At 53.8% G+C, this 17,908-nt stretch overlaps 1 protein-coding gene across 2 annotated transcripts in view; it reads left to right on the top strand.

Annotated features, from left to right (window-relative positions):
- Positions 1 to 17,688, top strand: part of ASAP1 (ArfGAP with SH3 domain, ankyrin repeat and PH domain 1) — a 346,825-nt gene extending 329,137 nt beyond the window's left edge. For both annotated transcript variants that reach the window (XM_053896107.1, XM_053896106.1), the window contains 5 exons: positions 2,368 to 2,437; positions 4,715 to 4,773; positions 10,047 to 10,546; positions 12,454 to 12,576; positions 15,012 to 17,688. In XM_053896107.1, the coding sequence (XP_053752082.1) occupies positions 2,368 to 2,437; positions 4,715 to 4,773; positions 10,047 to 10,546; positions 12,454 to 12,576; positions 15,012 to 15,086 (827 nt within the window). In that variant the 3' untranslated portion in view covers positions 15,087 to 17,688. The remainder of the gene's footprint in view (positions 1 to 2,367; positions 2,438 to 4,714; positions 4,774 to 10,046; positions 10,547 to 12,453; positions 12,577 to 15,011) is intronic.
- Positions 17,689 to 17,908: the final 220 nt, after the last annotated feature.

Genomic DNA, 17,908 nt, shown 5'->3' with positions numbered 1-17,908 from the left:
AAAAGGAAGGAGGGAGTGGTCAAGCCTGGCTAGGGAAGAATTCCCAGAAGTTGACTTTGGAGATACTCTTTGCAGGGTGTGCAGGAGTTCCAGGAGTTCGGCACGGGTGGGAGGGGTTAGGTGTCGCAGAGAGAAGAGACGGGCAAAGTTACTGAGGCATAAAAACACAGTGTCTTTGCAGATGGAGAGCCCCCTCGAGTGGCCAGAGAGCAGGGTCAAATGAGGACCCTGGACACTGGGGCTGCAGGTGTCAGGCCACAGCCCCTGGTGTGATGGCTTATCTGTGTGACAGCAGAGTAGGTGACCACAGGCAGCGCGAGGGGCTTTCTGCAACCCTAATGGTCTCGTGGTCAGTCTTGCACATAACAGTGAAGAATCGCTGATTTGGAATGTTTTCCACCCGAAAAGGGAATTACCAGATACAGTAGTTTGCCCTAACGTAGAGCTTTCTCTGCCATTTTGATTATTATGGCTCCTGTAAGTCTGAAAGTGTGAGATTTGCTAGCCAGTCCTAAGGACTCACATCGAGCACCAGGCTGAAAAGAAACGCCTACCTGAACATCATTCACAGCTCAGAGGATTTTGTGAGAGGCTGCCAGAGGAGTCCTTCGGTATTAGTGCTGGCTCATGGAAATACACTGATGGTTAGAAGGAGCGTCCTACTAAAATACAGCTGTATTTGAAAGTCTTGGGTCCTGGTAACGCCAGTTTAGCTTTCCCCTCGCATCAGTGTCCTAGAGTTACAGAAAGTTCTCCTCGTCTTCGCCCTGTGCCAGCCTCCCCCCCCATCCAGGACAGGCACTGATAGAAGGTGGGAGTTTAGTACACATCCTGGTAGCAGGCTGCTCCGCTCTGTATCACAGCTCTCACCCCTGCCAGCTACTTGACCTTGGGCTCGGCTTTACTGCTTCGTGTTTCTTCATGAACAAAATGGAGGGGAACCGTATTACGTGTGCCGTAGACGTGATTCCCGTGATGTGCGTATACCTTACCTCACTCACAGTAAGTGCCCAATGAGCGGTAGTCGCTATTATTGATAATTGCTATCGGGCCATCATGATGGGCAGTGAAAAGTCTGTAGACTCACGGTGGAGACTTCCAGGTACGTCATGTAGCCATGTGACTTACAGCCATTGTTCACTTACCCTCGTTTCCTCATCTTCAGAATGAGGATAATGACACCAGCTGTTCATGTCATTGTGAGGAGGAGAAGCATTTGGGCAGCCGTAGGTGCTATGGAGCAGACCCGCCACGTAGGACGCAGAGCTCAGTGCTTTGCCTAGGGCTGTCCTCTGCAGCCGCCCTCCTGTTTCTGAGCCTCCTCAGCGAAGCCCCTTCCCGGCGGCACCTGGGAGATACTGTGGGTGTCTAGGGGACGAAAGGGACCTTGGGAAAGGCAGGCAAGGAAATGAGCTAGAGCACGGAGACCACCGCCCCCCCTGCAGGTTCGCCGGGATTCCTCCAGGAGAGCCTGGCAGCTTGGGGCTCTGTGCTCCTCCCACCATGGGACGGATCACAAAAGAGCCCCCTTTATTCTAGCCAGGCTTTCTGCCTTCTGGACGCAGAGCACGTATCTGGTTCTGCCTCTCCGCCGTGAGAAAATGCATCAGCGTTCAGGTGCATGTCCCCCAAAAGGACTCTCTGTGTTCCTCTTACCAGTTAGACACGTTTTTCTTTCATAGCACCCAACCCTGTGCAACACTCCTCTCATCCCGCGTGGTCAGTGTACTTGGTGTATGTACGTCTCCCAGGCCAGATCACAGACTCTGCAAGAGCAGTGACATTTCATTTGCTTTTGTGCCTCCTGCTCCACATTCATGCCTTGCACACGGTAGATGCTTAATAAGTGCATGTTTGAACGATCAGATTCCTGGCCAGTTATCACCACCCTGCTGAACGGTGGCCACCTCCGTGTGCATACACACACACGCACACACACACACACACAGAGTTTGTGGGTTGTGTATTTCTTCTGAGTCTGGCTCCCAGGGCTAGTCTCCTGACACAGGAACCTCCAGGTGAGTTTGAGGTTTGACTCTTCTCTCCCTGGCCCCAAGCTGAGGACAAGATCCTGAGGCAGTAGGACATCCCCAAAGCCCCGTGACCTTAGAGGCCTCGCCTGGGAGCAGGCTGCACATCTTTGCAACATACTCCTTTAATAGCAAGAAAAACATCGTCAGAACCCAAGCCGATGCTTTGGTTTTGTTTCGTTGTGTTTTGTTTTAAAGTTAGAAGTGCATACCGTTCTAGCTTGGGTTTCTTAAATTCCCTTCTGGAACCAAAGGGGTGCCTGTCTGCGAAGTCCTACATCCCTCTATTCCGTTTCCCTGTCTGAAGGTGTGACTCTGCCTCTGGTTTTCCCTGCAGGGAACGATGTGGGTCCATCATCGTCAAGTAAGACTGCAAATAAGTTTGAGGGACTATCTCAGCAATCGAGGTAAGCCGCCTTCCTGCTTTCTCCCCCGGTGGGGATCACGGGTGACTGTTGTGAATTCTAGGAATGGGTTTTAGTGGCAGTCTACCCAAAGTGTGGCCCACCAGCCGGGGCTGGTCGTGAGGAGCTCAGTGTTCACAGTGGGCACGCTCACGTGTCTTGTGGCCAGTCGTGCGAGCCGCTCTTGCCCAGTACGTCTGTGAGCGGCACGGCTCTCCTCCGTCCAGGGTCCCTGGGGGGGGACAGACCCCACTTCCCTGATGTCACAGAGTCTTACCAGGAGGAGATTTTAATTTTAGTATTTTAACAAGTAGCTCTGTTTTGTTACTTTCCCTCTTGACTCCTTTTTGCGGACTTGGGAATGAAGACAGTCCTCAGGGAAGCCCGACAGCCCAGAGGTTTTCAAACCTAACAGTAGGACTCTCTCCAAGGGCCCCGTTTGTGAGGTTTTCTTTGGCTATGCTGAAAGCAACGTTCCTTCCTTCCCTCCTTTCACTGAAACGGGATATTTCGGAAGATCTTCTGTGGGCAACATTCACCCAATCCCGACGCCAAGGGTTTTCTCTAGAGCCCCGGTCTGAGATAAAGACACAAAGACACTTCCAGCCCCAAAACCTCGGGGAGAGAGAGTCAGCTGGCGTGCCGGGGTAGCTTTCCAGAGTTTTATCAAATGAGACAGAAACAAAGTCCTCGTTTATTTTAGCACCCCTGCCCCATTTGGTCTTTACAGCCTCGCAAGATAGGCCGATTACTATTTCCTCAGTTTTACAGATGAGGAAACAGCCCCGAAAGGTTGAGAGGTTAAGTGGTGGCAATGTCAGAGCTGGACGCAAACAGCTGTCTTCCAGACTCTGCATCCCATCGTCCCCTTCCCTCGCGTCCCGCCTGTCATTCCCATTCCATCGCCCGTCCGCCCCACTCTGGGGGACGCAAACTTCAGTTCTGGGGTCTTCTTCCAGAGGGGCAGAGCGTCTGACACGTACAGAGTGCTTTTTGAACGGAATCGGGCTGCTCGCGCACACACACACACACACACACACGCATGCACACAGCAGCGGCCTCGTGTTCGTTTCCGTGGGAAGAAGCCTGGGCCCACAGGCGTTCAGTGGTGGCCCAGGGCCCGGGGCCTGGGTCAGGAGTAACCACCGTGCTCACGTCAGTAGCCGGCAGGTGCTTCCCTGAGAAGATGCCAAGGCCGGGAACACACGCTCCAGAGGTGTTTGAGGCGAACCCCTGTGTGTTCACTGTTTCCAGATTCACGGGGACTTCACGGCCCTCCCTGGCCTGGGGCCAGGGGATCCAGTTGCTGAGGAGAGAGCAGTTAGGACCGAGGGTGGTTGGAGGCCAGCGGCTGAGAACACGTGCACTTCATCATCTTTGACTCTGTGTTGTTTGGTTGGCTTGGCTTTCCCTCTTCCTTTAAATGCAGTTAGGAGAGAAAGAGGAACAAGCCAATTCTTAGGACATCATAGGACAGAAAAAGACAAATGAGAGCTTGAAAGGGGCCCTTGGCACAGAGGACTTGGGCGCTCGGCTGCTGTTGCTCTGGGAGTCTGCAGTGCTCGGTGTCCTGAGAGTAGCTACCACCTCCCGCTGAAGCCAACAGGTGCCACCTGCAGCCCGGGCATTTCAGCGGCGGCAGGGGCTTGGGGAAGAACATTCGATTATTTGGACCACCTGGAGTGGGCTTCTGTTCCCGAGACTTGGGTGTTTTTCCCCACTCGTTGTGTAAGTGCTCCAAGGGGAAGGAGAGCTCAGGGAGAGCCTGGGGGTCTGAGAACCCAAACAATCTGCTCTGGGGCCATGGAGGATATCAGGGCTCTGGCGATGGACAGAGAGGGGTCTGAATTTATGTCCCCCCACCTCCCCCACCCTGGCCTGCCTTTGGACCCTCTGCTGGTCACTGAAACTCCACAGACTTCAGTTTTTCCTCACCTGGACATGGGGGCTGAAGACTTAGGTTGAGAGACTGTATCCCATGAGAGGACTGACTGAGGTTTTGTGGGGACAGATGCTCTCAGTCGGTACTTCTGTGGACAGGTGTCCAGGGAGAAGGGCAGGCAGTTTTCACTTTCACAGGCTTGGCCTTTTCATCCTGTCCTGGGTCCTCCCTGGCCAGGCAAATCTTGAATTGTGGGAAATAGACTGTAATCTTTCATTAAAGAAATTTTGGAAGGGTTTTTAGAGAATTCACCAAACTCCTATGATTTCCTTGAATATTACATCATTAATGATATTCTAGCATTTTGAGATCCTAAATGATTCTTATTTATTAATCAGCACCGGCTCTGCAAAGACTGCCCTTGGCCCAAGAGTTCTTCCTAAACTACCTCAGAAAGGTAAGACTCCTCTCTCTTGTGTTCACCTAACTGGAGTATCACTGTGCCTTCCAGGGGACAGGTGTCTCTGTCTCTTTAGTTCATGGCTTGGTCCCAGACGCCTGAAGCAGCACCTGGCAGGTGCCCAGTTAATGTTTGTTCAATGAAGAAGGATACTTATAAACTCCGATTCTGTGGTTAGCAAAACACCATACTTTTCCTAAAAACCACAGTCCTTCTCCAGAAGGCACGTGATCATCCCAGGGATGGGCATGCCATTCCTTCCCTTGCACACATGGTCAGAGACCTGGGAACCAGCACCAGCTCTACCGCTCACTCACCATGCCGCCTGGACGGTGGACCCGGAAGCTTCCCGAAGCCTCCAAGTCCTCACTTGCAAATGTGGGCAAGAATGCCTGCTTCGTGAGGCTTCGTGGGGACGAAATGAGATCATGCTTCAGAAAGCACCTTGCTGCTGGGGGGCACAGAAATTCTTCCCTGGGATGGCACCCCTCATGCAAAGCAGAGGGACGCATGCTCTGAGAAGGACAAGAAAGCAGTGTCTCTAAGTGCTGCCTCCTCTCCAAGCAGAGACACTCGGTCCTTTGACCAAATCTTCTTTAATCCTGATGGAGCTTTTCATCCGTAAGACCAGCACGTCCCGTCACCTTATCTGCTCCCTCTTCTTTGTTGCCAGCTCCTGCTTGGGAGCTGGGAGAACACCCCCAGACGTGCTTGGTTCATTCTGCCCGTCCTCACCTAGGCGCACAGGCCAGAGGGCCCACGTTAGGTGCCGGTGGAGGCTCAGAGGACTCGTGGCTGCTCCGTGGGTTTTGGTGGCCACGGCAAGACCTTTGACCCCAGAAGTCAAAGTGAGGGATTCGTGGCGGAGAGCTGGGATCCACCCCACTCCAGAGGTCTTTAGTAAAGTGACATATTTGGAGGGGTGCTGCCCAGGCTCCTGTGTAGTACCAGGGAGTCCCAGGTGGCTGCCAGTTCATTCTCCAAGGAACACAAAGGAAGCGTCCCCTGGATTTACGAAGTCTTTATCTCAAGTCATTGTTTTATTGTTGTTGTTGTTTTTTAACCTCAGCCCAGAGGGCTGTCCTGATCCCAGAGAAGTTTGAGGTGTTTCCCCGGCCCTGTCGCCACTCCTCCACAACCGGCCCCACATTCAGCCCTGCACTCTTCTCTGCCCATCACGCCTCACCACTGATTCCTTCCACCTGCCTGTCCGGCTCCCTTCCTCCTGCACCCAAACCCTGGCGATTCTTAGCCCCTTCTGTGACACCCCCCACCCTGGCCACTGCCACCTTCTCACTGTCCCACATCCCCTCTGGAGCCAGAATCTCCCCGAGTGCTCTCCCTCACCTTCCGCGCCCCTGCTGTGCTGGCTCTGCCCGCTTGACCAGCCCTGGGCTGACTCCACGCACTTGGACGTGCTGGAGGGCACAGTCAGGACCGTAGAGCGGTCCGAGAAGCGGTCAAGACCGCTGAGCTCACACGGGCCTCGGGTGCGACCCGGTGCTCTCCATCCGCGGGATCTACTGACTTGCCACCACCGTAGCTCTCCTGTCCTTCACACCTCCTGTTCTCCCCGAAACAACTTCGCTTCTGCTTTCTCCGTGAACAGGACGTAAGCCCACTCTGCCCCACGCTCACCACCACATGTCCCCGGCTGCCTGTACTTGGCACCCAGGAAGCAGCAGGCCGTGTCCTCAGGTGGACCCCATGCTTATGCACTAGCCCCACCCCCCCCCCCCAACTCTGGAATGGCGTTCCAAGCTCATGCTCTCTCAAAAAATAAAAATAAAAAAAATTAAATTAAATAAATAAATAAAAATAAAAAATTTCTTAGTACTTTCAAATACCCAGTTTACATTTCTAATTATCTCATAAATGCCTGTCTTTTTTTCTTTAATTTTAGAGCTCGAGTGGGGAAGAGAGGGAAATGGGGTGGGGGGGGCAGAGAGAGAGAGAGAGAGAGAGAGAGAGAGAGAATCCCAAGCAGGCTCCACTGTCAGTGCAGAGCCCCACACAGGGCTCCATCCCACAACCCTGGGATCATGACCTGAGCCACAATCAAGAGTCGGACGCCCAACCAACTGAGGCAACCCACACCCCCCCCCCTTTTTTTCTTTAACAAATCGTTTAAGACAAGATAGAATGAAATAAGGTCCACATGTTAACACCTGACTGATTTGTCTCTTGAGCGTCTTGGCTCATGGTTTCCCTTGCATGTCTCTCCTTTTCCGGTGATTTATTGTGGAAGGAACTGGGTTATCTGTCCTCACAGGTTTCTCCGGTTTGGAATTTGCTGACCGCATCCCCGTGCGGTTGTTTTCACACGTGCCTGTATTCTCTGGTTCTCCTGTCAGTTGGACGTGGGACCTAGAGACCCAGTCAGATACAGGTTCAGACCGTAGCAGAGCTACTGCCTGGGGGCTGGGTGTCCTTTTGTCCAGAGGCGGACGCCGTCTGATGGTCTCTCTTTGTGGGAAGCGTGTAGCTGTCAGTGCTCAAAGCCCGGATCCAGTCCTCCCCCCTGTCAAAACCACTCCGCGAGGCCGGTGGCCAGCAGTCGAGTATCGGCCCAATGTCACACAAGCCTGTGTGCAGCAACCCCTTCTGTCGGGAGTCTGGGCCAGGAGTTTGCAGGGTTTTTCTTCCTCTGCTTCCTGTTCCTCAGTTATGCTCTTAGAAGCCATTCTCAGGAGTAGAATGATCATGGCCAAGGGAAGAGTGTTTAATAGGCCGGACTCTGGGTCATGTTGCTTTTCAAAGGGGCTGTATCCGCGTGCTTTCCACCCAGTCCAGCCCATGCGAACCAGCTACACCATAACCTCCCAGGTTTCTGCAAGGAGTGGGGGTGGAGGGTGGACTTCTCATTCCTTTTTTGTTCTTACTGGGCCTCACTCTAGCAACGTGCTCTCTGGAGTCCAGTTTGCGGGGAAAATCAGCTTGTCAACACTTCCGAGTTAAAAAGGCGGTTCAGAAAGGACTTTTAATTCGAGAGGGGAAAACGCAAAACCAGCTTGGAAATAGAATAGCCAAAGGTTGGGCAAGCTTCCCTAGGGAAGAAACCCCTTATCTTGTTTCTACCTATTACAAAAGTACATGTATTCATTCCAGAAGGTTTTCAAAAAATACAACCAAAAAAAGAAGAAAAACACGAATCACCCGAAGTCTTCTATCTGCCAATATAAAAACAATTTGGTATATATCCTTTATTCTGTGCTTTGTTCTAGGTTTCGATTTAAGCTGGAGTTGTTGTTGGTTTGTTTTTTTTCACACAACAAATCAACAACATTCTCCATAACAAATTACACACCATCCGGCTTTTACCGGCTGCATCATAGTCCATTGTCTGGTGCCATGAGGGGCTACGTAGGCCTGGTCGTTCTACGTCCACACAGCATGAAGCTTTGGCGCTGTGACCGGTGCAGTGCTGAACATTCAAGTGCGAGCATCTCATGGCCTGGCTTTGATCCTTTTTCTAGGATAGATTCCTTGCACTGGAGCTGCATGGTTTGGGGTTCTCTCTCCCCAGGACTTAGTGTCTGTTCCCCCAGGAGTGGCTCACAGAGAGGCTTGCCACGCCCACCGCCTCGGGGGATCCCCCAGCTTTGCCCCGTCATTGCCAGCCTCTGCCTTGCGCTCACCCCGTTGGTGACTTGCGAGAGAGGAATCTGGCTTGCTTGAACTCTTTGAGCTCAGCCACGCCAGCTGGAGCTCAAGGGCCAGCCCGCGAGCAGCGTGCCCTTGAATTTGATTTCCTTAGGAAGGGACATGGCTGAGCAGGCCATGAGCAGAAACAGCTACGGTACAGCCTGTGACAGTTTACAACACCAGCATTCATCTTTTATTTCTTTTTTTTTTTTAAATAAATTTTGAGAATATCTTTGGGAATATGTTGTACTTTTAGAATAGCGTCCTTAGTTTGACTTACTCCATGTGCCTTAGTCAGCTACTTCCTTGCTGAATGAATGTCTACTGTGTACTTGGCTCTGTACCAGGAGCCCGAGTTATAAGAATAAGTGAAAATGTGAACCCTCGCCTCCAGCAACCCTGTCTGACAGTGTGATAATGCTCTTATATAATGCTTAGAGCCTGCCAGGTCCTGTTGGCAAACTCTTGACCTGTACTGACTCATGTTTTAGAAATAAGGAAGGTGAGGCACAGGGAGGTTGTGTAATCTGCCCAAGATCACACAGCAGGTAGGTACCGGGTGGAGTGGCCTTGGACATGTCCGTAGGATCTTGGGTCCTACCAGTAGAGCTGTGGGTATGGTTTGACGAACTGGAATCCCCAGGCGGTGCGGTATTCCGGCCGCAGCCACACAGGGAGTGGGGGGGACCTGCCTAGGAAATCCTCCCAAACACATTAAATAGGCAGAAAACAAAGTTCCAAAGTACATGAAAATGCCACGTAGGGTTTTTAAAAGATACATTCGTAAGTAGAAGGACCTGTGTCACCAAAACGTTGCAGAGGTTACCTCGAAGGATTGGGGTGGGTGAGGGGAGAAGCCTTTTCATCTCTTACCTTATGTAGCGTGTGAAACTTGTGAACGTGAGGAATTCATCATGAATTATGACACAGCCACAGAACAGAACGCAACATTAAAAAGTACATACTGTTGCCAAAGGAACTTTATTGAACTGGCAAATACTCTTCCTAAAGCAGCGTATAGATAAAGGCAGATAAACATTTTATCTGTGGAAAACATACAGAAAAGTCCAGGAGGAAATATGACCCAGTACTGTATTTTTTGTTTATTTGGGAAGGAAGGGGCAGAGAGAGGGGGACAGAGGATCTGAAGTGGGCTCCGTGCCGACAGCAGAGAGCTTGACGTGGGGCTCAGACTCCCAAACCTCAAGATCATGACCCAAGCCAAAGTCGGATGCTTAACCGACTGAGCCACCCAGACACCCTGTCCCCTTACTTTAAATGGCTACATTTAGGTGGTAGGCTTGTGGAAAACTTTATAACCTGTTTGTATTATGGTTGCTGTTTTTTTTTTTTTAATTTAAACAGTCATGTTTTTTAAATTCTGGATTAGTTTGCACATCCCGTTCCTACATAACTGAGGTGTGAAATAACACACTGTAATGTGGACGCCTTCCAGGCCTCCAACTTTTATCTTCTAAGGACGGGCAGTGTGTGCCTGGTTCCGGCCCCGGAGCGGCCACTCACTGTCCCTCGGTCCTCCTGGGGACTGATGGATGGAGAGGGCAGCGCTTCCCCGCCTCGTGGTGCCCTCCAGTGACCTCCCTCTCTGTGGTTGCTTCCCACAGTGGCACTAAGGAAAACAGAAACCAGCCATCACCTCTCCCTGGACAAAGCCAACATCCCGCCCGAGATCTTTCAGAAGTCCTCACAGTTGGCAGACTTACCACAGAAGCCACCACCCGGAGACCTGCCCCCGAAGCCCACAGAACTGGGTCCCAAACCCCAAATGGGAGATTTGCCTCCTAAGCCGGGAGACCTGCCCCCCAAGCCCCAGCTGGGAGACCTGCCCCCCAAGCCCCAGCTGGCAGACTTACCCCCCAAGCCACAGATGAAGGACCTCCCTCCCAAACCGCAGCTGGGAGACCTGCTGGCGAAGTCCCAGGCTGGGGACGTGTCGCCCAAGGCCCAGCAGCCCCCAGACGTCACCCAGAAGTCACACCCGGTGGATCTCTCCCCGAACGTGCAGTCCCGAGACACCATCCAAAAGCAAGCATCCGAAGACTCCAACGACCTCACGCCCACTCTGCCAGAGACGCCCGTCCCGCTGCCCAGGAAAATCAATACGGTGGGTAGGCGCCGCGTTTGAGGCTTTCGTGAGCCCGCTGCTGCGCTCCGGGGCCCCGCGGGAGGGCACGTGCTCCAGCGGGCCCAGAAGCAGCACAGGCCTGCTCGCCTCCCCTGGCATCGAGCCAGAGCAGAGCCCGGCGGTCAGGGACACGGGCGTTGCACTCCAGCGGGGGGGCCTCACGCTCCGGCTGCGTGACCTGGGCCCGTTACTTACCCTCTCGGGGCCTCAGTTTCCCCGTACACAGAAAGGAGCCAGTGCAGTCACCGAGCCAGCTCACAGGCAGTTAAGTGCAGTGACAGTGGCACCAAGCTGGCGCCTTGCAGACACTCAGCTCCAAGAGCCTGGAGGACCAGAGTCCTCCTCTCCTAGAGTCACAGGAGAGCAGGTTCCGTCTCCGGATTCTGCAGATCTGCTCTCTGCTTCTCACCGCATCTTCCTGGAGGAGGTGGAGGCAAAGCCCAGGGGACTTGCACGTGCAGAACTCGGTTGAAATCTCACACTCCCTCGTTTTCATGAAACGCTTCCTGCTCTGTAATATGTCGGTTTTATTCTAATATAAAAATGCTTTTTGCCCAAAAAACCCTTCTTTGGGGCAGGGCTCCAGGAAGATTCAGCGTGCCCTTGGTGGGGGGCACTGGCGGCCCAGGCCAAGGAGCACAGTCCCCGAGGGAGCAGAAGGGCCGCCCGCTGCGTGCGGTTCTGCCCTCGCCCTCTGTAAGAACAGCGTTGCAGCAGAAGTGTGTCCCTTCCGCCCCGGAGGAGAGGAGGGACCAACACAGCCCCCTGTCCACGGCTCGGAGGCCGCCCTGGGCGGTGTGGCACGTGCGCTCACTCCCCCCGAAGGCAACCTCCGAGACCCCGGGCGCCGCTGCTGGCCTCGCCGGGTGCAGTTTCCGGCCCACACCACGCGCTTGCACGGTTGTCTGACGCTGTCGTTTCATCCTCCCCATTGTAAATTCTCGCCTACGGGCCTCGGAGCTGAGACGCCTTGGCCGCCGCTCCTCCAGCGTCACCGGCCCCGGGAGGGGCTGCAGAGAGGAAGGGGGTGGCTGAGGGACAGCCCAGAGCATGCAGAGGAGGAGTCAGCTGACCCAAAACACTGAGAGACACTGCTCGGTTTTGGGGGGTTTTTAAATGAGAGAGAGACACAGCACAAGCAGGGGAGGGGCGGGGGGGGGGTGGGGACACAGAACCTGAAGCAGGCTCCAGGCTCCGAGCTGTCAGTACAGAGCCCGATGTGGGGCTCGAACCCACGAACCGTGAGATCATGACCTGAGCCGAAGTCGGACGCCTAAACGACTGAGCCACCCAGGCGCCCCACACCTCGCCTTTTGTAATAGTAATTATTTAACGAGCAGGGCACCAGAAACCTCCTTTCGAAGATGATTTCTCTATTTCCATCTTTCTGTTTGCAAAAAACCAGAACAGATAAAAGCCCAAGGGAAAAGTGATCAGACGTTAAAACATTGTTGGGAACTGCCTGGAAGCCTCCCACCCAGGCCGCTGCATCCTGGTTCCCCAGCATGTGCTGACTTGGTACTTTGCGTGAGGGGACTGAGAAATGTGTTCATGTCGTGCGTTCAGTCTGCAGAAGATGCACATTCTTCTTTACATCATGTTTCCCGGCACCATTTTTACCCTCTGCTGTCATCTCTGCAAGCTGCTGTTGTGGGTGGGGGGAGGGCAGGGTGCCTCATGGCTTTCGGTGGAGCTGCGTTTTGATCCCCGCCCATAATTCGCTCCGTCCCAGAGCTCGGGGAAGAGGGAGGCGGCGCACAGCACCTGGGCGCCTGGCAGACCGGCCTCCCCTCCCACAGGGGAGAAGTCGAGGCTCAGGGAGGTTAAAGCCCACGCCGAGGTCTGCGTGTCCTTTTTTCAGCTAAAACCCAGTTTCTTTATTGAAGGGCAAAAACAAGGTGAGGCGAGTGAAGACCATCTACGACTGCCAGGCGGACAATGACGATGAGCTCACCTTCATGGAGGGGGAAGTGATTGTGGTCACGGGGGAGGAAGACCAGGAGTGGTGGGTACGTACCAGGGTGCGGGGGGTAGGGGGCGGGGGGTGCCCGCCCCGCGATGAGGAGCAGCGCCCGGCGCCAGGATCCTGCCGGCCGCCTCGCTTACCCTCTGGTGTGGTCGCTGGGTGTCTTCTGTCACCGCTGTCGTGCTAGGAACAGAGCCGTGGGGCTTCGAAACTGGCTCAGGAGAATTACCGCACGCATGTGCTTTACAACCTTGTTATCATGCCCCCCGTGAGCCGCAGGTATTTGCTGCCGTTTCACTGGAAGAGCTCAGGACAGTTCAGCATGGTAGGCAGCTGGATTCGGGAGCGTCTCTGACCCCGACGCCCGATGCCCTGCTCCCCAAAACACACCGTCCCGGGCTCAGGCTCGGAGGCCTGCGTCCCTGTTTACCACTGCCCTGTCCCCAGGCTCGGTCCTTAATCCACCCTGCAGGCCGGTCTTTGTAAAGTGGGCCATCAGACCTTCCTCACTTGATTTTAGAGGATTAAGTGAAAATATCTATAAAAATCCCTTTTTCATTAAAACTGCTGCCCAGGTGTCAGAACGGAAAGGCACCGTCACCCTCACACAGCGGCCGTTTGGAGATTCTCGGTGGCTGTAAGGGCAGCCGACAGGTCTATGCTGTCCTGGCTGCCACGGGAGTGGGCCTCCCGTGACAACTGGCCGGAGGCATCGGGGATGGTGTCCTCTGATCGTTCCCAGCATCAGCCTGGAGGTTCTGCTTCCTCGGCAGCCTGCACCCCACCTGCCCAGAGGGACCCCGTTCTGTCTGCTGGGAAGGGACCTGTGGTTCACAGTTGCCAGCAGAGCCTGCTAGGGCCCAGAGCACACGTGCACGTATGCACGCGTGCACACACACACACACACACACACACACACAGGTGTGTACCTTTGGCTTTTCTGCCTTTGGGCCTGGAGAGGGACTGCAGATTCTCGATCACAGTGACAGAGATTTTGCTGGGACTGAAGCAGCGACGCTGGGGACCTGGGAAGCGGGGACGCTCTGGGCCTCCGGCAAGTAGAAGCCAGGGTGCTGCAGTGCTGGGAGAACAGAGCTGCTGGCCTGGGTGTCAGGAGTGCTGAAGCTGGGAAGCCCCGGCCGGAGGGATGAGGGGCCTCCCCACTGCTCCAGAGGGACAAGTGGGGATAGCCCCGGGCCCCTCCTGCCTCTGTTAGGATCGGGCCTCCTCCTGGGGTGGAGCTTGCTAGAGAGTCATGACAAGGAGATGGGCTCTGAAGACCCCGTGGGAGTCACTCACAACGCCCTGTGGCCTGGGATGAGGCATGTCCCTTCTGGAGGCCTGTTTCCTGCTCAGAAATGGGCCGTGAGTAACCCCTCCCCACAAGGATGCCCTTTGATGATACGGTGATGTTATTATAAGCAAGTGGCGACCAGATCCCTTGCTAAGAAAGTGGTGAGGACAGCAGAGGATCCAGAGGGAGTAAGTGGAAAGTTTGTAGTGTCAGCACATCTGCCGAAGCAGACATAAAAATAATGCCGTGCACGGCACCAGCGATTTCTGATGGACAGAACCCTCTCACGTGCCTGACGCCAGCTGAGTAAGATGCCCGAGGTGAGCAGGTCAGGTCTTACCGTTAGCTCCGCCTCCAAAATGAGAAGCCCATGCCCCACGGCCCAGGGGGGCCCCGGGGGCTGCCCCAGGTCAAAGAGCCGGTGAATAAAGGAACCAGCCCTGGGCTCCCCCCACAGCTCCTGCCTCAGCCGACGTCCACATTGCGGGTGTTTCGTAGATGAAGGTGAGAGCCGACCTGGTCCCTAACGCCACCATCCGTCCACTCTCTGCTTTTGTCCTTTAAAGCCAGTGTGCGTGTCCTCTTTGCTCTGAAGGCTCGTGACCGGATTCTCCTTCATGCAATTAATGGGGACCTAACTGAGCTAATTAGGAGGTTCTTGCTGGGCACTGTGGCTCACAGGCTCGGGCAGCAGACCGTAAAGTGACCCCAGGCCACCGTCCATCTCAGACCTTATCGGTCTCCTTCCCCCACAGCAGCCAGAACGAGCAGGTCTGGTCGGCAAGCCAGCCCTTCGCATCTGTGTGGGTTTTCGTGTAACCTCGCGAGGGTCCTGAGGAGAAAGGGTCCTTTAGCCCCATTTTTCAGACAAGGCTTAGCAAGGCTTGTGCGAGGAGGCTCAGCGGGAGAGCCGGTTGAGCGCCCTGGTTAAGAGCTCGGACCGTGGAGTCTGCAGCCCGTGTGGGACCTCGGGCAGGTCCTCCCGCCCGCGCGTGGACGCTCCCCTCCCTTGGGGCTGGCGTGCGGGCGCCGTGAGGTCCTGGAGAAGCGCTGAGCGTGTCCCACCTTCTTCTGTTATTGCTGCACGTATTTTCTTGTCATTAGCGCCCTATAGCTCACCAGGTTGGGGGGGCACCCCCGGCCCGTGGGCCGCCTGCAGACTGACGACTCTTTTCTCCCCGCAGATCGGGCATATCGAAGGACAGCCTGAAAGGAAGGGGGTCTTTCCAGTGTCCTTTGTTCACATCCTGTCTGACTAGCAAAGAGCAGGACCTTGAGATTGTCCACATCTTCACGCAAGACTGCCGCCTCCACGTACTCCCGTGCACACGTGTATATAGCTGCTGTTACAGAACGAGGGACTCACTCCAGGGCCGCCTCAGGAGGGGAACGCAGTGTGTGTTGTAAATAGTCTGTGGTCTTCCGCCTTCGCCAGTATTAGGGTAGCCCTGGGACCCGGCGCGCCTTACTGGTTTGCCAAAGCCATCCCTGGCGTCTAGCACTTAACATCTCTATGCTGTTTTCCAAGCAGACAGACAGAAACAGGAATATAGCAGCTGCTGGCTTCGCAAGGAGAAGTGGTCTCCAGCAGCCGTTGAAAGGCGTAGAATTGACTCGTGTTCCTAACAAAACAGTATTCTCCATTGTGTTACTGAAAACGCAACATTAGCAGAGAGGTGGGTTCTGTTCTCCAGGTGAAATTAGCTCCGTGACAGAACGGCCTGTAGCGGTCTGTGTACACGGTTCACAGCCACAAAAACCTACTTTGGTATTTATTACAGAGAAGTGCTCGGTTAAACGTAAGTGTTGCTCCTTCAGCAAAATAAAATACTCACCGGCCCAAACCCTTTGGTGGCAGTTGACCGTCCCCACCGCCTCGGGCAGGCTAGGCGCAGTCGATTTATCCTGTCTTACAGTGACGAGTGCCCGCCCCTGAGATATTACCTCATTATGCAGAAATAACATATCCTTCACGACTATTTTGACAAAAGCTTAAAACACATCTGGTGAAGTTCAACTTTCAGGAACCGAGGACCGCCAGGAAACATTAGCCTCTACATTATGCATGCATTTAGAAGCTTACCTGAGATCTGCCTTTTATAAAGGAACAGTACGGACAAGTTGAACTGTACATTTTTTAAACTTGATCGCCATTAAAGCAGAAATTATAAGGTTGCGACAATACCCGTTTCTAGTCAGTCATTTGGCCTTCTCAGAGCGTGAAGCTGCGTATCCCGTTATGAATTAGCATCCTCCCGATGTGTTAAAGCACCTGATACACCAGTTTAAATTCATTATTTTGTCAGTTTTGTCCTTGATCAATTTAAACCTGTAAGAGAGGATTCAAGAAGAATTTAACAGTCGGCCCTTCACACGGCTTCCCCCCCACCCCCCCATAGGATCCGGGTGCTGAAGCCAGCCTCCTGTTCCTCCGTGCTTTTGATGACACCCGAGGCGTAGGTGAGGCTTCCGGCCTTAAGCTGACTTCAGTAAACCCGTTCCCTTCAAGGCAGGTCGCGGCCAAGTGCTCGAACGCCGCCGTGAACCGGCGCTCTTCCCGCAGCGAGCCTCCCTCCGTGTTCTCTCCGTCCCAGTCGCGGCCATCAGGCCGCTGAGGGCGCCCTGCGCGCTCGGTCTTGTCCGCCGGTCTGGGTTCTGAAAAGAGCACGTTCTTTTCAGCGTTCCCCAGTCGGCGGGGCCGCCCTCTGGATTCCGAGGCCCGTGTGTCCTCGTGGCATCGCGTTTGCTTAAACCGCTTTGTTGGCAACAGCATAGAAAGCTGGTGTTTTTAAGCAGGGAACCTCGGCAGCGCGTGGCTTAGAAACGCTCGTTTCACAGACGCGCGCTCCCGCCCGCGCCCGTGGGAAAAGCCCCCTGGACCACAGCGCTCAGGGAGTGGTAGGGAGCCCGGCTCTGCTGAAGGGATCGCCGCGAAAACTCCGAACACCCACCTCACAAAGAAACCTTGCGTGAACGCACCCGCACCGCGACTTCCCAGCTGTTCCTGGAAAGTGGTTTTGAGCAGTTGCTGGCCCGGCGGCCCCCGCGAGCCGCGCACAGCCCGCCAGCGTCAGGAGCCAGGCGGCTCACGGGGCCGTCGGCCCAGGAAGGCGCCGTCCCGAGTCACGGAGCGTCCTGGTTCATTCAAGTACGCGTTCCGAGTTGCATTGAAGAACCGTTCGTCTTTGTGGCCTACGGTATTTTCAGCCGATCTCAAAATAAACTGGTTTTCTAAAAAACTCAAAACCTAGATGTCTAAAATTACACGGAGTCCTTGTCTGTTCTTTCTCCTCCTTCCACAGATGCAGTTGTTCCTTTGGGTTTTTTTCCGATACCTTCTGTGTTTTTCTTTCTGGTTTTTTGTTTTCCGTGAGGAATTTGCGTTCTGTCTAATCCAGCTTACCGCGAGACATAGGAAAGCTAGGGACAAGTACCTTTGGTGATCTTGGTCGAGTTTGAATCTTTGTTCTGAAACTCAGCGAGCCACTATCTGCAATTTTGTACATGATATAGTATTTTGAAGGTATGGAACCTTATGGGGAAAAAAAATAGTTAATTAGTTCTTTTTTCCCCCAGAGGGGAAAGTTACGTTCTGCAAATAGCCTGTGTCTTATTTTACTGTTGAACAGCAATTGCTATTTATTTTTTTATTGCCTAGAACTTCTACACGTTGTATAGGAACCCCGTAGTGCCGCTAGATAAATTCCAAACTCTCGTCTGGGTGTTACCACGAGGCATCAGTACACTTGTCATTTCACACGGAGTTAATGTGACCGTTTTTCAGTACTGTATGTGTTAATTTCTACTTTTTTTAATATTTAAAATTGCTTTTAAATAAACATATTCTCAGTTGATCCCAAACATCTGAAATCAAGCCATTTTGTGAGTCGTCCACTCTGTTCCATTTGGAGAGAATCAGGGCTCCTGCTTGGCTGTGCTTTGGGGCGGCGGGTGGGTGGGTAGATAACAAGGCCATTCCTGTGTCAAAGCTTTGGAGACATAAAGATGTCCATCACTTTCCTGGGCTTACAAAACAAGTCCTCTGCATTTTGCCCGCCCCCCCCCCCCCCGTTCCCACTCC

The sequence above is a fragment of the Panthera pardus genome, unplaced genomic scaffold (assembly GCF_024362965.1).
Source record: "Panthera pardus isolate Hobbes unplaced genomic scaffold, ASM2436296v1 HiC_scaffold_7, whole genome shotgun sequence".
Taxonomy (NCBI): Eukaryota; Metazoa; Chordata; class Mammalia; order Carnivora; family Felidae; genus Panthera; species Panthera pardus.
Note: the sequence above shows the minus strand (reverse complement) of the source record. Positions and strands in the feature narration are given on the sequence as shown.